Source organism: Pristis pectinata, chromosome 7 (assembly GCF_009764475.1).
Source record: "Pristis pectinata isolate sPriPec2 chromosome 7, sPriPec2.1.pri, whole genome shotgun sequence".
Taxonomy (NCBI): domain Eukaryota; kingdom Metazoa; phylum Chordata; class Chondrichthyes; order Rhinopristiformes; family Pristidae; genus Pristis; species Pristis pectinata.
The window spans coordinates 6322775-6346578 of NC_067411.1; the positions used below are offsets into that span (position 1 = coordinate 6322775).

The following is a 23804-nucleotide window of genomic DNA, read 5'->3' on the forward strand; positions in this document are numbered from 1 at the left end:
TTGCAGATCTTGCTTATCAGGCATAGGAGGCTAATTCAGCCCATTAGATTCATGATGGTCCAAGCCGAGCAAACCCATCAGTCCCATTTCCCCCTCCCTTTATTCTCCTGTAGTTCTGCAACTTATTCTCATGTACACATGTCCAGCAACTCACCTATGATTCTGTCGCTACCCACCTACACTAAGTGATAAAATGCAGTACCCAATTAACCTACCCACATGTCTTTGGGATATGGGAGGAAACCGGAGCACCTGGGGGAAATTGCAAACTCCACACTGACTGCGCCGGAGGTCAGGATTGAACCTGGGTCCCTGGAGCTGTATGGCAGCAGTGTTACCTGCTGTATCCCCTTGCCATCCAACCAACTGGGAGAGAGATCCTCTTTATTTAGCCCCACATCTTCCCCAGTGCGATGACCCCAACAACCAGTTCTGACACATGTGACCCTCGGATCCCATTCTATTCAATTCTGGACACATCTTTATAGGAAAGATGTAGGGGTTTTGGAGAGGGTGCAGGAGAGGTTCACAAGGATGTTGCATGGATAAGAGGGCATGTGCTGTAAGAGAGGTTGGACAAACTTGGGTTGTTTTCTCTGGAGTGTTGGAGGCTGAGGGGAGACCTGATAGAGGTTTATAAGATTATGAGGGGCATAGGTAGAGTAGACAGCTGGTATCTCCCACCGCCCTCCAAGGTCGAAATGTCTGATACTAGAGGACATGCATTTAAGGTGAGAGGGGAAAGTTCAAAGGGGATGTGTGGTGCAAGTTTTTTTACACAGAGTGGTGGGTGCCTGGAATGCGATGCCAGGGGTGGTGGTGTAGGCAGATACGATAGAGGGGTTTAAGAGGCTCTTAGATATGCACATGAATGTGCAGAAAACGGAGGGATGTGGACATTGTGTAGGCAGAAGGGATTAGTTTAGTTGGGCACTTAATTACTAACTTAATTAGTTCGGCACAACATTGAGGGCTGAAGGGCCTGTTCCTCTGCTGTACTCTTCTGTGTTCTATTCCATAGGTCAGGTGTCCTTCCACGCACCAATCTCCTGGCCTGATCCTACAGACTGCACCCCATCATACAACAACCCTTCTTCCCCTCCAACCAATAGTTACCACCTCTAACTCCTCCAGCCCCAATCCCGACTGACCACCATGGTTCCTTGGTTCTCTGACCTCCAAACTCATCCTATAACCTGAAGGAAAGGCCTTACACCGTGGAAGGATTTTGCCTCATGCACTGCCGAATTTCTTCGAGGCGTGCTTGCAAACAAAACGAGACGCTCAAAAAGCTCTATAAAACTCTGGTTAGACTACACTTGGAGTACTGTGTCCAGTTCTGGTCGCCTCATTATAGGAAGGATTTGGAAGCGTTGGAAAGGGTCCAGAGGAGATTTACCAGGATGCTGCCTGGTTTGGAGAGTGTGGATTATGAGGAGAGACTCCCTTATAGGGCTTTACTCTTTGGAGAGAAGGAATATGAGGGGAGACATGATAGAGGTGTACAAAATATTAATAGATAGAGCGGACAGCCAGCACCTCTTTCCCAGGGCACCAGTGCTCAATACAAGAGGGCATGGCTTTAAAGTAATGGGTGGGAAGTTCAAGGGAGATATCACAGGAAGGTTTTTTACCCAGAGAGTGGTTGGGGCATGGAATGTGCTGCCTGGGGTGGTGGTGGAGGCAGGTACGTTGGTCAAATTCAAGAGATTCCTGGATAAGCATATGGAGGAATTTAAAATAGAGGGATATGTGGGAGGAATAGTCTTAGGTGAGGTTTAAAGGTCAGCACAACATTGTGGGCCAAAGGACCAGTATTGTGGTGTACTGTTCTGTGTTCTATGAGACCAAGCTGTGAGAGTACCTCCACCACTGGTTCAAGAAGGCAGTCTGGGGAGGCACAGCTGGTAGACCCACTGCCCCACAGCTCCAAAGACCGAGGTTCAATCCCGACCTCCAGGGCTGTCTGTGTGGCGTTGGCACATTCTCCCTGTGACCGTGTGGGTTTCCCCAGGTGCTCCTGACTCAGTGGGCTGAAGGACCTGTTTCTGTACTGTATGACTCTGATTCTAATTTTGTATGTTTCATTGTGATCACCTCCACTCTTCCAAGTTCTAGACAACGTAGGACCATACCCATCTATTGGAAATTTCCTCATGAAACAAACCTCCCAATCACAAGAATCCGTCTGGTGAACTTCTGTCACACCCCAATACAAATCCTTCCTTTTAATTTTATTTCCTTTTTCATCCATGTTCTTTCTCAGTAAACAGAAGGCTTCAGGTCTTGCGCAGCGAGCAGGAAGGAGGTTAAGGAAAGATATTGTGTCTTCTACTCCTGCATGGAAAGGTGTTGTCGGATGAGAAGGACCAACTGCGGTAGGGGGAGAGGGTGTTTGAGGAGTAGTCCATGGCTTTCCCAAAGCAGTCTCTTCAGAAGACTGAAGGGAAGACAAGACAATGATTTTGTTGGTGGCATCATTGCTGGAGTTGGCAGAAGTGGCAGTGGGTAATCCGTTGAAAACTTGTCAGTTGGAAGTTCAGTATTTAGGGAGCAACATCCTGGTTCTGGGAGGGAAGGAAGGGATTGAGAGCAGAAGTGCAGGAAACGGAATGGACCAGATGGACCAGGTGTCAGCCACAGTGGAGGGGACATCTCTTGCTGAAATGGGAAACACTGATATTCTACCTCTATTCAACTTATCATCTGTATTCCATGAAAGGCCACATTAAGCTGGAAAGAGCGCAAAGAAGATTTATGAGAACATTGTCAGGATTCAAGGGCCTGAGTTATAGGGAGAGGTTGGGCAGGCTAGGACTTTATTCCTTGGAATGTAGGAGACTGAGGGATGATCTTATTGAGGTGTATAAATTCATGAGGGGAATAGATAGGATGAATGTACAATCTTTTTCCCACGTAAAGAGAATCAAAAACTAGAGGGCATAGGTTTAAGGTGAGACGGGAAAGATTTAAAATGGACTTGAGGGGCGGCAACTTCAAGAGGGTGGTGTGTATATGGAATGAGCTGCCAGAGAAAGTGGTTGAGGCAGGGACAATTACAACATTTGGATAGGTACATGGAAAGGAAAGGTTTCGAAGAATGTGGGCCAAATGCACGCAAATGGGACTAGCTTGAGTGGCACCTTGATCAGCATGGACGAGCTATGCCAAAGGGCCTGCTTCTATGCTGTATTACTCTGACTCAATGTTGCTCGTCATCTATATTAACAACTTTGATGAGTAAGTTTGTGGATGACACCTAAATTGGTGGTATAGTGGTCAGTGATAAGATCTTTATTAGACGCATGTACATCGAAACACACAGTGAAATGCATCTTTTTGCATAGTGTTCTGGGGGCAGCCCGCAAGTGTCACCACGCTTCCGGCGCCAACGTAGCATGCCCACAACTTCCTAACCCGTACGTCTTTGGAATGTGGGAGGAAACCGGAGCACCCGGAGGAAATCCACGCAGACACAGGGAGAACGTACAAACTCCTTACAGACAGTGGCCGGATTTGAACCCGGGTTGCTGGCGCTGAAAAGCATTACGTTAACCGCTGCACTACTCTGCCTGCAGTGAAGAAGGTCGCCTAAGATTACAATGTGATCTAGATCAATTGGGAAAGTGGGCCAAGGAATAGCAAATGGAATTTAACTCAGACAAAATGATGCATTTTGGGAAGTTAAACCAGGGCAGTACTTGCACAGTAAGTGACGGCCCTGGGGAGTGTTGTAGGATGGACAGACCCAGGAGTATAAGTAGGTAGTTCCCTGAAAGTGGTGACACAGGTAGACAGAGTGGTGAAGAAGCTGTTTGGCACATTTGCCTTCATCGATCAGGACACTGAGTACAAGCGTTGGAACGTTATGTTACAACTGTTCAAGACATTGAGACGTACTTGGAGTATTGTGAGCAGTTCTGGTCGCCCAGCTATAGGAAGGATGTCCTTAAGCTGGAGAGGGTGCAAAGAGTCACAGGATGATACTGGAACTGGAAGGAGACTGGATAGGCTGGGGCTTTTTTCCCTGGACTATTGGAGGCTGAGGGGTGACCTTATAGAGGTATGTAAAATTATGAGGGCATAGATAAGGTGGATGATCCCAGTGTGAGGAATCTAAAACTAGAGGGTATAGGTTTAAGGTGAGAGGGGGAAGATTCAAAGGGGATCTGAGGGGCAACTTTTGCACAGAGGGTGTGGGGATGTGGAGAAAGTGGTAGAGGCGGGTACAATTACAACATTTAAAAGACATTTGGACATACACATGGATAGGAAACATTTAGAGGGATATGGGCCAAATGCAAGCAAATGGGACTGGTTCAGGTAGGCAACTTGGTCGGCATGTATAACACTATTAATCTAAGAATGCATGTGGAAGGGGGGGATCATCAGGACAGGTAGTGCATGGTTTACTCCTGCCCCCACTTGGTCAGAGGAACTGAGGATGGAATGGTATCCTTATAGAACAGAATCACGATATTGCTGAGATTCGGTGGATTGTAGTGGATTTTGGTTTCATTCCATTCCCCAAGCAGACAGAGGAAGGGGGAGTTGACAATGTGAAGGCAGGGGGAATTTGGGAATTGGAAGAGAATTTGCTGGTGTATGTTATTGTAAGGTTAGAGAGAAGTTACGGTGCTGTTAATGGGAACTTATTCCCTCCTTGTTGACGGTGTAGCCCCTCTGTTTATACCGGATGTGCAGGAAGTTGGAAGAACTGGACAGGAAAGTTACAACTTCGAGCTGTAGTCCTAGAGCAACAATGTGACCTGCCTGTAGCAGGGTTTTAAGAAGTGAAGCACATCATCCACAGAGTGGTGGGGGCCTGGAATGCACTGCCAGGGGCAGGTGGTAGAGGCAGGTAGCATAGGAGACTCTTAGATGGGCACATGAATACGCTGAGAAGGGAGGGATATGGTCAATGTGCGGAGAAGGGGGATTAGATTAATTGGTCATTGGTTTAATTAGTTCAGCACAACATCATGGGCTGAAGGACCTGTCCTGTGCCATACTGTTCTGTGTTCTATGAAACAATGCCCATGATGTGTAGTGTGATAAATGGATGTTCAGATTAGTGAGTCATGTCAAGTTTATTGTCATGTGCACAATACAGTGAGATACGGGTACAATGAAAAACTTGCTTGCAGCAGCATTACAGGCACGTAGGTTTAGACAACACACAAAACATACAATATACAAGACAGTGAATAAAATGACTGTGCAAAACAAGACATTAGTGCAAAAAATGCCATAGAGGCAAGTCCGTGGTAGTGCAAGAGGTGGTCCATAGTGTTCTGTTGCTGAGGTAGCGTTAGGGTTGTGCAGGTCCTGATGGCTGTGGGAAAGTAGCTGTTCCTGAACCTGGTGGTGTGGGACTGATGGTAGCAGCAGGTTCCTGGGATCTCCAATGGTGCTGGCCAGGTGGAAAGAGAACTGGAACTGATCATCATTTATTGCTCTTCCTTTCAGAAGTGGATGATGTGTTTGCGAAAAGAAATTGATCGTTACCATGAGAAAGGGGACTCGCAAGGAAATCTGAGGTACCGTCACTATGAATTTTTTCCTTTATGTTATAGAGAAAGTTTTATTGAGACCCATAACATTTTTACTGCATTATATCCTGCTCGGGCTTAAACCTCTGTTTTGGTTTGAATGATCTCTTGTCTGTGGAGAGCTGGGGAAAGGTTGATGAAACCTCTTGATCTGAAGGTGCTTCTGCTGCAGGAGTAAAATTTTCATTGTGTATTAGGTTCTAGATTAGTTTATTATCATATTCACCAGGGTGCAATGAAACTCCTCGCTTACGTGAAGCTCGCAGAGTAAACAGTGTACATGGTGAATAATAAATACAGCGACAAGTGCAAAACAACAGAACAATGCAAAGATTGTGGTGCATTCTGAAGTAGAGCAAAAATAAATGCTAGAGTGACAATAACGGAATAACCGAGAGAGGTAGAGGTAAGAGCCCGAGAATGGGCAGCACCACCGGGAAGGGGATGTGAAGGAGGTGATTGGTTCAGGAGTCTGATAGCAGTGGGGAAGAAGCTGATCTCGTCTGGACATCTGGACAATCAAGATCCTGTATCTTCTCTCAGAAGGTAGAGGAGAGGAGAGGGATTAGCCAGGGTGGCAGGCATCCTCTGATCCTTGACCGGGACACCAGTGTTAGGATGCCTTAAATTGTCCTCATTGTGAGCAAATCAGCCTCTTCTCTGCTTCCCCTTGATAAGTGAACAGACTGGATGTTCACAGTGAAGAGCGGTGCCTTGTGAGCATCATGGGAACTGTCGTCTGTTGAGTAATATTCGCCAAGTCAAGACTGAAAGAAGAGGCGGGAACCTTTGATGGACAAGGGTTAAAGGGAAGGAGGAAATTACCACAATTCGTTATTGAGTTCGAAGTCAATACTACAGTGGATTGTTGCAGCAAAAAGACCGACTAGCTTACAGGCAGCGTCATTTATAATTTCAGGACGTCCTCAACGGACTTTATAGTCATAGTCATACAGCACAGGAACAGGCCCTTCAGCCCACCAACTCTGTGCCAACCAGCAGAGACATTAATTCCATTTTTTTCTCCCCACATTCCCATCAACTTGCCCCAGATTCTACCACTCACTTATATGAGAGACAATTTACAGCAGCCAATTAACCTACAAACCCACATCATTGGAATGCGGGAGGAAACTGGAGATCTTCAAATGTTCCTTGGTTTGTATCTAATTCAGGGCTTCTCACTTTGAACAGGTTGTAAAGGACTTTTGCCACAGCATTGCTTGAGGACAAATTATATAAATTGGTTTATTACTGTCACTTGTACCGAGGTACAGTGGAAAAAGTTGTCTTGCATACTGTTCGTACAGATCAATTCATTACAACAGTGCAATGAGGTAGTACAGGGTAAAGCAATAACAGAATGCAGAATAAAGTGTTACAGTTACAGAGAAAGTGCAGTGCAGGCAGACAATAAGGTGCAAGGCCATAACAAGGTAGATTGTGAGGTCAAGAGCCCATCTTATTGTACTAGGGAACTGTTCAATAGTCTTATAACAGCAGGATAGAAGCTGTCCTTGAACCTGGTGGTACGTACTTCCAGGCTTCTGTATCTTCTGCTTGATGGAAGGGGGGAGAAGAGAGAATGTCTGGGGTGGGTGGGGTCTTTGATTGTGTTGACTGTTTTACCAAGGCAGCGAGAAGTGTAGACAGATAACAATAACTTTCAAAAGGTAATTGTATAGAGATGGAGAGAAGAAATCTGATGGAAAGGGTAGGAAAAGTGACCAAATGTACAATCTTTTCAGAGAGAGCACAGACCTGTTGGGTCAAATGGCCAAGTGCTGGGCTGTGTGATTCCATTGGAATTAACACGTTTAATTTCATTGTCAGCAATACAGTATATGTAGAATACAATCTTTGTTCTTATGGGGCATAGTTTAGGGATAGAGGGTGTCCATTTCAAACAGATGGGGAGGAGTTTCATTTCTCAGCGGGTTGTGAATATTTGGAACTCTCTACCTCAGAGAGCTGTGAAGGCCGTGATGTTGAATCTATTTAAGATAGAGACATTTAAACTACAAATGGGTCAAGGGGACTGGGAAAGTGTGGAGAAAATGGTGTTGAGGCCGTGATTGGATGAGCCGTGATCTTATTGAATGGTCGAGCAAGCTCGAGGAACTGATTGGCTTCCTCCTTCTCCTGTTCCTTGTGTTTGTACGATGTTCTGATTCTGGTTGTTAGTTATCCAAAGGGTGAATGACTTTTTCTGACTGACAGCTTGTTCTGGCAGCAATTGAAATTCGGTGTCATGTTCAGCTCTTTCAACTAATGGCAGGGTGAACCTTTCACTGTAAGGATGATATTCCCAGTGGTGCTTTAGCTGATGTAGGTGTGAGGCTGCTGATGGAGATTTCAGGGTGTCCTTTTATAGAACAATTGGTAACTGGTTTCTTATTGTCGCATGTACCAAGATACAGTGAAAAGCTTTTGTTTGCATCCAATCCAGGTGGATCGTTCTATACATCACTACATTGGAGGAATTACAAGGGAAAACAAAATAGAATGTGGAATATAGTGTTACAGTTACAAAGAAAGTGCAGTGCAGGTAGACAGATAAAGTGCTAGTGCACAAGAGGTCCGTTCAAGAGTCTTATAACAGTGGGATAGAAGCTGTCCTTGAGCCTGGTGGTACGCGTTCTCAGGCTGTTGTATCTTCTGCCCGACGGGAGAAGAGAGAATGACTGGGGTGAGTCGTGGAAAGTGAAAGATGCTGAAATATTCGGCAGGTTAGTCTGCATGTGTGGGCAGAGAAAGTTTCATCAGAACCTTTAATCCAATCCATTTGTTTTCCTCTCAGTGACAGCTCTGACGCAGAGAATTTTTATGGTTCAGTTGAACGCCCGGTGGAGATAAAGTATCCTTTAATGGAATCAGAAATTGGAGGCAAGTAGTTTGCATTTTCTTTTCTATTATATTTCTGGGAATTGTGCTTAACCAATGATAAGGGATTCACTTCACTGGGTTTTATTTCCAAGTAGTATTGCTAATCATGTAAATCTACAAGTGTGTCACCTTCTTATTCCTGTTACATACAATATGTTGGCCCAAAATCTACTGCATCCCTACAATATTCTTCCCGAAAATCTCTTGCATCCAATATTCTTACACTGCCCTTGCCCTTGAGAAAAATTAAGTATCAATCCCTTCCTAGGCAGAGGGTTGGGTTAGTGGTAGCTGAGGTCATGGATCTCAAGGTGGGGGTTGGTTGGGGGGAAACACGAGGGCAGAAACCTAATGGGGAAGGAGTCACAAGTCAGAAATGTCTCTTTATTCATTCATTCAGTTTCCCATCATGCAGTCACTTAAGGTCTTCCTCCCACTGTCTCCCTTCATTCACTACTTCCAAAAGTCCAGTTGGTATTGGTATTAGTTTATTATTATCACGTGTACCAAGATACAGTGAGAACCTTTTGCTTTGCGTGTCATCCAAACAGATCATGCCGTACGTAAGTACATCGAGATAGTAAGAAGTAAACAGAATGCAGAATATAGCGTTGCATTTACAGAGAGAGTGCAATGTGAGTACACAAATAAAGTGCAAGGGCCATGACGAGATAGACTGGGAGATCATCTTTTAGTGTATGAGAGGTCTGTTTAAGAATCCATTAAGAGCGGGATAGAAACTGTCCTTGAGTCTGGTGGTTCGTGCTCTCAGGCTTTTGAATCTTCTGCCTGATGGGAGAGGGGAGAAAAGGGAATGTCGAGGGTGGGAGGGGTCCTTGATTATGTTGGCTGCTTTCCCGAGGCAGTGAGAAGTGTAGAAGGTGTCAGTGGAGGGAGGTTGGTTTGCGTGATGGTCTGGGCTGTGTTCACAACCCTCTGCAATTTCTTCTGATCTTAGGCAGAGCAGTTGCCATACCAAGCTGTGATGCATCCAGATAGGATGAGTTGGTGTTGGTATAGGCTTTAATATGTCTACTGAATAGTTTCATTACCAACGCAACGATAAATTGAACACAGAAAGGGAATATAAACAGGATAGGTGAATGGGTGTGCACGTGGCAGATGGTGTACAATGTGGGAAAATGTGAGGTCGTCCACTTAGATAGAAAAATAGAAAGGTGATTTATTGTTTAAATGGTGAAGGATAGAAGGTGTTGCTGTTCAGAAAGACCTGCATGACCTTATGGATAGATCACAGAAAGTTAAAGTGCAGGTAGAGGAACTAATTAGGTAGGAAAACTGTATCTTGGTCTTCACAGCAAGAACACTCGAGGGCTGCAGTAGAAAGGACTTTCTCCAAAATACACAGGGTCCTGGTGAGAATGTTGTGTACGCGTGTGGATCTCCAATGCAAGGAAGGAACTAATCGCAACAGAGGGAGAGAAGCAAAGTTGACTAATTTAATTTCTGGGATGGTGGGGGGGGGTGCGGTGGGAGGATTTGTTGATGAGGAGGGATTAAGCAGATTAGGCCTATACTGTCTTGAATTTAGAAGAATGAGAAGTGATCACATTGAAACATAACAAACTATAGGTCTTGATGGAGTAGATGCAGGAATAACGTTTGCTCTGGCTGGGGTGCCTAGTAACAGGGATCACAGACTCAAAAATAAGGGGTTGGCCATTCAGGACTAATTTAAAAGGAAAGTTCTTCACCCAGAAGGGAGCGAATCTTTGGATTCCTTGAAAGTGGAAGTAATCAGGGTGGTGAAAAAAAAACATTTGGCATGCTTGCCTTCATCAGTTAGAGCATTGAGTACAGGAGTTGGAATGTCGTATTACAACTGTATAACACATTGGTGAGACCACACTTGGACTATTGTGAGCAGTTCTGATCACCCAGCTATAGGAAGGATGTCATTAAGCTGGAGACGGTGCAGAAGAGATTCACATGGGTGTTACCAGGACTGGAGGGCTTGAGTTATAAGGACACACTGGATAGGCTGGGGCTTTTTTCCCTGGAGTATAGAGGAGGCTGAGGGGTGACCTTATGGAGGTTATACGAGGGGCATAGATAAGGAGAATGGTCACAGTCTTTTTCTGAGATTTAAAAGGGACCCAAGAGGCAAGTTTTTGGCACAGAGGGTGGTGGGTGTGTGGAACGAGCTGCCAGAAGAAGTGGTAGAGGTGGGTACAATTACTACATTTAAAAGGGATATGGGCCAAATGCAGATAAATGGGACTAGCTCAGGTAGGCAACTTGGTTGGCATGAATGAGTTGGGCCAAAGGGCCTGTCTCCATGCTGTATGACTCTATGAGAAGGGATAATGAAGCTCAGTCGCTGAGTGTATTTAAGACTGGGGTCGATGGACTTTTGAGTATTCAGGGTTAGTGCAGTAAAGTGACACTGTGGTGAGGATCAGCCACGATCTCACTGAATGGCCTACAGCCACTTTGATGTTTTCATGTACATAAGGATAGAAATTAGCAGCAGGAGTAAGCCACCCGGCCCATCCAGTCTGTCCCATCATTCAACAAGATGATGGGCTCAGCTTTACTTTCCTGTCTGTTCCTTGCAACCTTTGACTCCCCCTGCAAACGAGATATCTCTCTACCTCAAGTATGTTCAATGATTCAGCTTCCACAGCTCTCTGGGGCAGGAGAATTCCAGGAATTCATAATCCTCTGGGAGAAGAAAATTCTTCCTCCTCTCTGAATTTATTGTGTGGCTGCTATATTATACAGAACAGTACAGCACAGGAACAGGCCCTTCGGCCCACCATGTCTGTGCTGAGCAGGATACCAAATTAAACTAAATTTCTTTTGCCTGCACGTGATCCACATCCCTCCATCCTTGCATATTCATGTGTCTATAGAAAAGCTTCTTAAATGCCACGGTAGTGGGCAGGCATGGTAGTGTAGTGGTTAGCATAACACTATTACAGCGCCAGTGACTTGGTTTCAATTCTGGCTGCTGTCTGTAAGGAGTTTGTACGTTCTCCCCGTGTCTGCGTGGGTTTCCTCCGGGTGCTCCGGTTTCCTCCCACATTCCAAAGACATGCGGGTTAGGAAGTTGTGGGCATGCTATGTTGGCACCAGAAGCGTGGCAATACCTGCGGGCTGCCCCCAGAACACTCTACAGAAACGTGCATTTCACTGTGTGTTTCGATGTACATGTGACTAATAAAGATACCTTATCCTATCTGCTTCCACCACTACTCCCGGCAGCCTGATCCAGACACCTACCACTCTCTGTGTTTTATATAAAAAAAACCCTTGCCCTGCACATATTCTTGTTGTGAAACTCTGCGTCCAATTTCCAAATTTTCCCACTTACCACAACCAGCCACCTTGGAATCTTATGTGTGAGTGAGGTCAACTCTCATTCTTGTAAACTCCCGTGAGTTTTGACAAACCATTCAACTTCAGAAAGCCCTCATGCTAAGGATCAACATAGTAAACCGTCTCCATAGAACCATACAGCACAAAACAGGCCCTTCGGCCCACCATGTCGTGCCGTCCATCAGACCACCCTCACACTACCTAACCCCTTCCTCCCGCATATCCCTCTATCTCACATTCCTCCATATGCCTATCCAACAAGCTCTTGAACCTGTTCAATGTATCTGCCTCCACCACCACCCCAGGCAGTGCATTCCATGCACCAACCACTCTCTGGGTGAAAAACCTCCCTCTGACATCTCCCCTGAACCTCCCACCCATAACCTTAAAGCCATGACCTCTCGTCTTGAGCACTGGTGCCCTGGGAAGGAGGCGCTGACTGTCTACTCTATCTATTCCTCTCAATATTTTATATACCTCTATCATGTCTCCTCTCATCCTCCTCCTTTCCAGTGAATAAAGCCCTAGCACCTTAAGCCTCTCCTCATATTCAATACCCTCCAATCCAGGCAGCATCCTGGTAAATCTCCTCTGCACCTTCTCCAATGCCTCCACATCCTTCCTATAATGAGGTGACCAGAACTGAACACAGTACTCTAAATGTGGCCTAACTAGAGTTTTGTAAAGCTGCATCATAACCTCGCGGCTCTTAAACTCAATCCCGCGACTTATGAAAGCCAACATCCCATTGGCCTTCTTAACTGCTCTTTCCACCTGTGAGGCAACTTTCAACGAACTGTGAATATGAACCCCCAGATCCCTCTGCTTCTCCACACTGCCAAGTACCTTGCCATTCACCCAGTACTCTGCCCTGGAGTTTGTCCTTCCAAAGTGTACCACCTCACACTTCTCCGGATTGAACTCCATTTGCCACTTGTCAGCCCAGCTCTGCATCCTATCAATATCCCTCTGTAAGCTCCGACAGCCCTCCACACTATCCACAACACCGCCTATCTTAGTGTCGTCCGCAAACTTACTAACCCAGCCCTCCACCCCCTCATCTAAGTCATCTATAAATATCACAAAAAGTAGAGGTCCCAGAACCGATCCCTGCGGGACACCACTAGCCACTGCCTTCCAATCCGAGAGCACTCCTTCCACCACAACCCTCTGCTTTCTGCATGCAAGCCAATTCCTAATCCACACAGCCAAGCTTCCTTGGATCCCTTGGCCTCTGACCTTCTGAAGAAGCCTACCATGAGGAACCTTATCAAATGCCTTACTAAAATCCATGTAAACCACATCCACCGCACTGCCCTCATCAGTCTTCCTGGTCACCTCCTCAAAGAACTCTATCAGGCTTGTGAGGCAAGATCTTCCCTTCACAAAGCCATGCTGGCTGTCCCTAATCAGTCCATGATTCTCAAGGTGTTCATAAATCCTATCCCTTAGAATCCTTTCTAACAGCTTACCCACGACAGACGTGAGACTCACTGGTCTATAATTCCCTGGCCTATCCCTATTACCTTTTTTGAACAAGGGGCCAACATTCACCACCCTCCAATCCTCCAGCACCACCCCCGTAGACAACGAGGACTCTTTCCTTTTTATCTTCTCCTGATCCCACTGGCCCCCATCACCCCTTCTTTTGCTCCCCCACCCTCTCATCTGCCCATCGCCCACCCACTCCTCCCACTGGGTCCCCTCCCCACCTTCTTCCCTCTATTCCGTGCTCCACCTTCCTATCCTATGATTCCACCATCTTCAGCCACCTATCACCCCCCAGCCTCTGATGTCATTCCCACTCTCCCCCCTCCCTCACCTGCCTATCACCACCCCTCCCCACCCCCCACCCAGATCCACCTATCACCAGCCCGCTCTTGCCCTACCCCTTCCCTCCCCCTCTTTGCACTGGCTATCTCCCCCTTTCCTTCAGTCCTGATGAAGGGTCTTGACCCGAAACGTCGACTGTTCATTTCCCTCCATGGGTGCTGCCTGACCCGCTGAGTTCCTCCAGCTCTTTGTGTGTTGCTGCTGAAGAATCTTCACTCTGGGTACTCCTGTGTATCTTACGGACTTTATTGTCTTTATCAGATTATGCAGAAGATGATGACGATGATGAAGATGATTACCTGAGACCAGATGGGCTGCAAGGAAGCCCAGGGCCAGAGGGTAATGAACTATTCCAGCCATTTTATTTGAGTGCCGTCTCACGGGAGGTTAATGAAGCAAATAACAGTAACATTCTGGGGACAGTTCCGCCAGTAACTCTACACAGCGCAATGATACTGATAGGCACTGCAATGTTGACTAACCTGGAGTGGAGTGCCTCTGTGAGAGTTGTCACATTGCTAGATTACCTGGTTTTTCAATTAAGTAATCAACAGTAGCAATTCCAGTTTGGACAACACTGGAGATACAAAAGTCAGGCCATCTTTGGTAATTGCTTTATTGTTGTCACATGTACCGAGGTACAGTGAAAATCTTTGCTTTGCATGCCATCCATACAGATCATTTCACCACATTAGTACCCTGTGGTACATCCTTTCACCCATCTGTAGTAGAACAGAAGCACTGTTCATCATGATTTTGTTGCAGGAGATTTGCTGTATGCTAATTAGATACATTTCCAATGTTAAAATTAATTTAGAAAATTATATCCTGTGTAAATTCTATTCAATGTGAGGACACTTACTTGAATAAGTCATCAAGTAGGAAATTACATCCAAAAGTCCTTGCGAGAAAAAGATGTTGATTGCTATCTCAAAGACCATAAGATATATGAGCAGAATTAGGCCATTCAGCCCATCGAAGCTGCTACACCATTCGATCATGGCTGATTTTTTTCCAACCTTATTCTCCCGCAACCCTTAACCCCCTTACCACTCAATGTGCCATTGTCGGGAATAGCAGAAGTGGCATTTATAAAACAAAAAAAGATTGAGAGAAGGATGGAATGAAATCTCACTGTTGGATATTCGTCAAATTAATGGGAGAAATCTTTCTTTTTCTTTGACATAAGACACACAAGAACACAAGGAGTAGGCCACTCGGCCCCTCAAGCCTGCCCCTGCTATTCAATAAGATCATGGTTGATCTGTCCCAGGTCTCATCTCCTCTCTCTTATGCCAGGTCACCATAATCCTCAGTTCCTTGATCTTCCAAATATTTGTTTCTCCACCTTCAATATATCTAAAGATCCAGCCTCCACCACCCCCAAGGACAGAGAATTCCAGGGATTCACTACCCTCTGAGAGAAGAAATTTCGATGCACCTCAGTTTTAAATGGCCGGTCCCTTATTTTGCAGCTCTGTCCCTCTGTTTGTGACTCTCCCGCTAGTGAGAACATCCTAACATCTACCCCATGAAGCTCCCTTAGGATCTTGTGTGTTTGAATAAGGTCATCTGTCACTCTTCTGAACTCCATGGAATACAGGCCCAAACTGTTTGACCTCCCATGACAGAACAACTCTCTCATCCCAGGAATTAGCCTGGTGACTCTCCTTTGGACTGCCTCCAAAGCTACTAATCCTATTTTAGATAAGGGGACCAAAAACTGTGCACCGTATTCTTGGTGTGGCATCACCAATACCCTGTACAACAGTAGCAAAACCCTATTCTGAAACATCAGCCCCTTTTGTAATAAAGGAAAACATTCCCTTTACCTTCTTAACTACTTGTTGGACCTGCCAGCTAACATTGTGTGGTTCATGCACTGGAGCATCTATATCCCTCTGAACTTCACTCATTTGCAGTCCCACTCCATTGAGATAATAATCTGCCTTTTGATTCCTCTTACCAAAGTGCATGACCTCACACTTCCCCACATTAAACTCTATTTGCCAGGTTTTCACCTTAATCTATCTGTAACCCGTTGCAGAACCACAATATCCTCATCACAATAAGCCCTTCCACCTATTTCTGTATCTTTGGCATACTTGGAAACCTTGCATTTGGTTCCTTCTCCAGGTCACTAATGTAAATAGTAAACAATTGAGGGCCAAGAACTGATCTCTGGGGGACTTTCCACTGGTCACATCAGCCCTTAAAACATGGTTACACTTTTAATTAAAAAAAAGCCTCATTAGTTTCACAGAGTTTCAGATGTCCTGAAAATGGTGAAATGTGACAAATAAACAGAAGTCTTCCTTTCCTTATCGTATTTTTCAAACATACCCCGAATACTCCACATCCAATAAATTGCTATTTAAAGTGATAAGTGGCTCTCGTTGGGACCCAGAAAGTGCGCTTTACTTAGTGTTCACATAATATTACAGATTCTTCATGGTGACACTGGGTGAAGGATCTCGCAACAAATCAAAGTCCTGTGTGATGTTGTGAATCAGTTAATTTTCAGGAATCTGTGAAGACAGTTATAACCCTGTTTGCAACACACAACCTGCAGGAGGAGCTCAGCTGGTCGAGCAGCATATGTGGGGGGAGAGGAATTGTCGATGTTTTGGATTGAAACATCAACGGTTCCTTTGTCCCGATGCAGGGTTTTGTAAACGCTTCAGGTCAAAATCCTGCATCAGGACAAGACGTTCACAGTTCCTTTCCCCCCAGCAGATGCTGCTCAATCCACTGAGCTCCTTAGCAGATTGTGTGTTGCTCCAGATTCCAGCACCTGCAGTCTCTTGTGTCCATATAACCCTGTTTAATTACACATTGTAGTAATTCAGCAGTATTTAACTTGCTGCTTCACAGTAGTGTATTGTTCTCTCTTTCCCCTGTCTAGACGTCCATCCTGTGCTGAACCTTTCTCCAGTCCAACCAGAAAGAAGCAGCATGAAGCCACCACTTCCTCTGCCACCTCCCCATCAGAAACTTCCATCACCTGGGTTAACTGCTGGGAAAGAGGACTCACGGGATTGTTTGTCCCTGCCTTTACATGAAAATAATGCATTCTGCAGACATGTGCCTTCCACTGTCTCAGCAGGCTGCCCGGCTCCTCCACCTGCTCATTCGAAGCCCACTTTTGGCGAGGTGGAGCCACGCAAGAAACCTCTAGAAACCCCAACTGCTGGCGTCAAAAGTAAAAGCAACTTTTCATTGGACTTAAATAAACACCTTCAACAGGCAATTGTAAACAGGGAACTGTTCAATGTTTCAACTCCTCAATCGCCTTCACACAAAGGACCTACTGCTGGACTCCCTCCGGTACCTTTACACAACAGATCTAGTGGTGGACCTCCTCCAGTGCCTTCCCTCAAAGGATCTGGACCCCCTCCACTGCCTCCCAACAAAGGATCTGGACCCCCTCTAGTGCCTCCCAACAAAGGATTGATTGCAGGACCCCCTCCAGTGCTGTCTCACAAAGGATCTGGACCCCCTCCAGTGCCTTCCTGCAAAGGATCTAGTGGTGGACCCCCTCCAGTGCCATCTCACAAAGGATCTAGTGGTGGATCCCCTCCAGTGCCATCTCACAAAGGATATGGACCCCCTCCAGTGCCTTCCTGCAAAGGATCTAGTGGTGGACCCCCTCCAGTGCCATCTCACAAAGGATCTAGTGGTGGACCCCCTCCAGTGCCACCTCACAAGGGATCTAGCGGTGGACCCCCTCCACTGCCATCTCACAAAGGATCTAGTGGTGGACCCCTTCCACTGCCATCTCACATAGGATCTAGTGGTGGACCCTCTCCTCTGCCATCTCACAAAGGATCCAGTCCTTCGGTGCCTATCAACAAACCAACACTGTCACAAATTCCAACTCAAACTGAAGAGATCAAACCCAAACTATATAAACCAGAACCATTACCAAAAGCAGCTTCTAAATTTCCTAAACCACCACCTGTTTCTGCTAAGCCTAAAGTTGAAAAGCACAACACACTTCCCTTACAGTAAGTACAGTGACCGTCATTGAGGTGTACTTCGTGCACAGTGTTTTTCATAAGTGAGCTGGTTATTCAACTCAACAGCCTGCACTGGTAACTATCTTCCATGTAAACAAACACTTCTTCTATTTACTCTTCCTGTTTCTACAATCTTTCAAAATATCCATTTACCAAAACCTTGAAACTGAACTTCATACCTTTTATAATTTATACAAGGAAATTCTCTTGCACCCTGTAATAAATCTCATAATTAATCTTACATCTAGGGACATTTCTATCACTAATCCTGCATTTTGCCACTTCATTACCAAACCCCTCCCTGATGAATTTGCAATATAAACTTGTTAAGTTTCATTGTTTTACCTGGTGCAGAATCTAATACTCCACAGATTCCCGGTACTTGATAGCCTTCTAAGGTCCAAATCTCTTAAGAGAGGACAGGGAAATTCCACTGGTTTACTTTGAATAACCATGTGCTATGTGTGTGTTCGCTACCTTCTTTCTCTACTTTGACAAAGCACTGAGTTGAACAAAAATATAGAGTCATAGAGTTGTACAGCTTGGAAAAAGGACCTCAGCCCATACGTGTCCACGCCAACCAAGATGTATATTCAAGCTAATCCCATTTCCCAGCACTTGGCCCATACCTCTCTAAACTCTTGTCATCCATATACATGTCCACGTACTTCTTAAATGTATCTGCCTCAACCCCTTCCTCTGGCAGCTGGTTCCATATATCTACCACCTGCTGTGTAAAATAAAAAGTTGCCCCTCAGGATCTTAATTAAACCTTTCACCTCTAACCTTAAAACTAAGTCCTCTAGTTTTCGATTCCCCAACCCTGGAAAAAAAGGACCACTCACCCTATCTATGCCCCTCATGATTTTATGCACCACAATGAGATCACCCCTCAGTTTCCTACGCTTCAAGGAGTAAAGGCCCAGCCAGTCCAACCTCTCCTTATAACTCAGATCCTCGAGTCCTGGCAATATCCTTATGGATCTTTTTTGCACTCTTTCCATTGTAATCACATCCTTCACTTTATATATAAAGTCAAATTACAAAAAAAAGGAAAAAATTAACCTCAAACCAGAAGTTTTTAACATTATTTGAATCCAATTATAGATATATTAACAGGGAATGGAAGGAATTTGCCTGTAAAGTGGTAACAGGGACACTTTCTGGGAATTATCAGGTTGGACTGTGCTGGAAGTTAGGAAGCTGAATCAGTCTTCTCTGTTGGGGATTGTCAAAACAGGTACAGAAGGTGAAATAAGAAGGGGAAGGGAAGGTAAGTTTGAAAAGAAAATGTTTTAATCAAAAATAAATTAAATCTGAAAGAAGGAAATTTCACACATGTAGATTTTTGCCACATGTACATTGTTTGGCAATAGTTTACAATTTTATTTACACTGAAAAACCAGTTGTTAATTTTCTCTGACAAGTTTAATGAGTCCCCATCATGTATCTATAGCAACTTAAGAACATAAAACCACATCACACTATAGGAAGGATGTGATTAAGCTAGAGAGAATGCAGAAAAGATTCACAAAGATGTTGCCAGGACTGGAGGGCCTGATTGATAATGAGAGATTGGATAGGCTCAGTCTGTCTTCCCTTGAGCGAAGGAGGCTGGAAGGTGACATGATAGAGGTATCTTATCTGGCTTTACCTTTATATAAAATTATGAGAGGCATAGATAGGGTCTGAATTTATTTCCCATGGTAGGAGTGTCTAAAACTAGAGTGCATAGGTTTAAGGTGAGAGGTTTCCCATGGTAGGGGTATCTAGAACTAGAGTGCATAGGTTTAAGGTGAGAGGGAGGAGATTTAAAGATCTGAGGGGTAAATTTTTCACACACAGTAGTTGGTATCTGAAATGAGCTGCCAGAGGAGGTGGTGGATGCAGGAACAGTAACAGTATTTAAGAAGCATCTTGACAAGTACTTGAATGAACAAGGCATAAAGGAATATGGAATTAATGCAGGCAAGTCTCATAGAGTCATAGAGCACTACAGCACAGAAACAGGCCCTTTGGCCCATCTAGTCTATTGCCAACCTGATCTTCTGCCTAGTCCCATCTACCTGCACCTGGACCATATCCCTCCAAACCCCTCCGATCCACATACCTATCCAAACTTCTCTTAAGTGTTACCATTGAACCCACATCGACCACTTTCGCTGGCAGCTCGTTCCACACTTGCACACCCTGAGTGAAGAAGTTTCCCCTCAGATTCCCCTTAAATATTTCACCTTTCACCCTGAACCTATGACCTAGTCTCATCCAACCTTAGGGGAAAAAGCCTGCATTCATTCACCCTGTCTATACCCATCATAACTTTGTATACCTCCATAAGATCTCCCCTCATTCTCCTGCGCTCCAAGGAAAAAAGTCCTAACCTATTCAACCTTTCCCTATAACTCAGGTCGTCAAGTCCCAGCAACATCCTTGTAAATCTTCTCTGCACTCTTTCAAGCTTATTGATATCTTTCCTGTAAGTTGGTGACCAGAACTGCACACAATACTCTAAATTTGGCCTCACCAACATCTTATACAACTTCAACATAACATCCTAACTCCTGTACTCAATGCCCTGATTTATGAAGACCAATGTGCCAAAAGCTCTCTTTACAACCCTATCTACCTGTGACGCCACTTTCAGTGAACTGTGGACCTGTATTCCCAGATCCCTTTGTTCTTCCGCACACCTCAGTGCCCTACCATTCAGTGTGTAAGTTTTACCCTGGTTTGTCCTCCCAAAGTGCATCACCTCTCACTTGTCTGCATTAAATTCCATTTGCCATTTTTCAGCCCATTTTCCTAGCTGGTCAAGATCACACTGCAAGCTTTGATAACCTTCCTCGCTGTCCACTACGCCCCCAATCTTGGTGTCATCTGCAAATTTGCTGATCCCGTTTACCACATTATCATCTAAATCACTAATATAGATGATAAACACCAACAGACCCAGCACCGATCCCTGCGGCACACCACTAGTCACAGGCTTCCAGTCAGAGAGACAACCATCTACTGCCACTGTCTGGCTTCTCCCGCTAAGCCCATGTTGAATCCAAGTGGGATTAGTATAGATAGGCATGATGGTCAGCATAGACGTGGTGGGCCAAAGGACCTGTCTCTATTGCTGTGCAACGCTGAGTCTGTGACTATTATATAAGGAGGAGAGATCATCTGGCCCTTTGAATCCGCTGTTATACGACTGACCCTCATAGCCCTCTGACTCCAAAGATTCATCACCTTCTGGGTGAAGAAATTTCTTCTCGCCTCAGTTCCAAAAGTCCCACCTCTTATTCTGAGTCTGTACCTGCTCCTGCACTCTTTTTGGCGGGGGGGGGGGGGACATTTTCCCTGTGTCCCTGCATAAATTTCAATGAGACTTCCTGTCATCCTCCTAAACTCAGCAGTCCCAATCTACTTGATCTCTGCTCATAATACAAACTCACTGTCTCTGTAACAAGTCTGGCAAATTTATCCTCGAGGTTAGGAGACCCAAACTGTACTCAGCAGCCTAGCTGCAGTCTCGCCAAGGTAGACTTCACACCAAATCACGTAATTCAATGTTGTGTCTGTTGGTGACAGAGTTTTGGGAACTGAAAGCAACTTTGTATAAAACTTTAGTTAGGCCACATTTGGATAATTGTGTACAGTTCTGGTCCCTGCATTACAGGAAGGATGTGGAGGCATTGGAGAGGGTGCAGAAGAGGTTCACCAGGATGTTGCCTGGATTAGAGAGTACTAGCTATAAAGAGAGGTTAGACAAACTTGGGTTGTTTTCTGTGGAGCATCGGAGGCTGAGGGGAGACGTATCAGTTTATAAAATTATGAGAGGCATAGATAGGGTAGATAGTCGGAATTCTTTTCCCCAGAGTGGAAATGTCAAGTACTAGAAGGCATAGCTATAAGGTGAGAGGGGGAAAGTTTAAAGGAGATTTACGAGGCAGATTTTTTTATACGGAGAACAGTGCCTGGAATGCGATGCCAGGGGAGGTGGTGGAAGCAGATACAACAGCAACGTTAGAGAGAAGTTTAGACAGGCACGTGAGGGATATAGACCATGTGCAGGCAGATGGGATTAGTTTGGATTGGCATCATGGTCGACATAGACATCCTGGGCTAAAGGGCCTGTTCCTGTGCTGTACTGTTCGATGTTTGACTACAAATCCCTGATATCACATTTAACTGGAGCAGCAAACAATCTGCTGGAGGAACTCAGTGGGTTGAGCAGCGTCTGTGTGTGTGTGGGGGGGGGGGGGGGGGGGGGGAGGAATTGTTGACGTTTTGGGTCAAGACCCTGCAGCTATTCCTTTCCTCCCACAGATGCTGCCTGACCTGCTGAGTTCCTCCAGCAGATTGTTTGTTATCCCAGTTAAATGTGATATCAGGGGTTTTCTCCAGATTCCAGCATCTGCAGCCTCTTGTGTCTCGCATTTAACTGGGTGTGTGATGAATGGATGCTGTCACTCAATTTCACACTATTAATGGTGAGTGCTGTACACTTCACTCGATGAGTTCTTCACTTGCGTACTCACTGACTTAGATTTCATCCTGATGCACACAAACACAGCTAATTTGTGTAATGTTGATATAAGATTGTGCATTAAAATGTAAGTTTAGTGCCTAATGAATAAAAATCCATAAACTATTATTTTGTGTAGCCGTTCATCTCCCGACGGACAAAGTTTTCGCAATGTTGCATCGGAAAAGTCTCGACCTCGGTCTCAGTCCCAACCAGGGGAGCTCGTTCACCAGTCTGATGATGATGATGATGATGAGTATGAGAATGTAAGAAATGTTTTCTTTTGACAATGCACCCTGTACTGTAATTGGTGTTACCAATGGTCAGAGGGTACACAGTGGAATATGATTACATTCACAGCTTAACTCAACCATTGTTTGAAAAGACTGTGAATCTTTATTTAATGTGTAAATGCTTTTAATGATTTATGTTGTAGTTTGAGCAGAAAGTGAAACATTTCACTTTTCTCTTTAATCTCTGTGAATCAGACTATTGTTTTTGAAAATGCAGATGGTGTTTTTAATTTGTATGTTGCTAGGAAGTATGGCCTTGTATTTAAAAGTGTCATAATGTCAAAATCACAGATTTTCACAATGAATTACGTTGCCCTCACTTTGAAACAGTGCTGAGATGAAGAGCAGATTAGGTGACAGTGCAGAGAGAGAAATGAGGCAAAAACACCTGGGAAAGAAGTGAAACAGCCACCGGAAGAGTGAGGTGTGACCTCTGTTTAATTTTCAACCGAGCTGATATTATCATTGACGCTACCTTCTCCTCATCTTCTCATAAGACCATATGAGACAGGAGCAGAATTAGGCCATCCGGCCCATTGAGTCTGCTCCACTAATCAATCACGGCTGATGTTTTTTTTAACCCGATTCTCCTGCCTTCTCCCTGTAACCCTTAACCCCCTTACCAATCAAGAACCTATCAATCTCTGCTTTAAATACACCCAATGACTTGGCTTCCACAGCCCCCTGTGGCAACGAATTCCACAGATTCACCACCGTCTGGCTGAAGAAATTCCTCCTCATCTCAGTTCTAAAGGGATGTCCCTTTATTTCTGAGGTTGTGCCCTTGGATCCTAGACTCTCCCAATAATGAAAACATCCTCTCCATGTCCGCTCTATCTAGGCCTTTCAGTATCCGGTAGGTTTCAATGAGAACTCCCCCTCATCCTTCTGAGTAAAGGCCCAGAGGCATCAAATGCTCCTGTGTTGATATCAAAGTTCCCAGAACACTCATTCTTTCCCAGAACTTATTACAGTCCATAGTCCTATAATCCATTACCCTCACATTGTTCCAAATTTTTAAATTCAAAGATACACTTTATTCATAGAAGTATACTTAGGAAACACAATACAATTGGTACCTGTTTCCTTATATTATTTGTGCAATCAAATCAATACATGCTGTTGCAAAGCACCAATGCCACTTTTATTTTCTTTTTAAATAGTACGGCCATGAAGTGTCACAATGTTCAGATCTTTAAAAAGCTAAGCCAGTATCATGTTCTCGTCACGTGTATCACCATGATACTTGGTGACGTCCTCTGCAACTTGAAGTTGAACAAGTAGCAAAATTAGAAATCTTGTTGGTATATAAAAGTACCAGGAGCTGTAAACATCTGTTTTAGCATATGTAGGCAGTGGAAGA

The 23804-nt window shown here is 44.9% G+C and overlaps 1 protein-coding gene across 1 annotated transcript in view; it reads left to right on the forward strand.

Moving 5' to 3' along the window:
• sh3bp2 (SH3-domain binding protein 2) overlaps positions 1-23804 on the forward strand; it is a 97892-nt gene that overhangs the window by 65519 nt on the left and 8569 nt on the right. Inside the window, exons 5-9 of the mRNA XM_052019890.1 lie at positions 5470-5540; positions 8353-8438; positions 13875-13952; positions 16519-17620; positions 22288-22414. Of these exons, the coding sequence (XP_051875850.1) occupies positions 5470-5540; positions 8353-8438; positions 13875-13952; positions 16519-17620; positions 22288-22414 (1464 nt within the window). The remainder of the gene's footprint in view (positions 1-5469; positions 5541-8352; positions 8439-13874; positions 13953-16518; positions 17621-22287; positions 22415-23804) is intronic.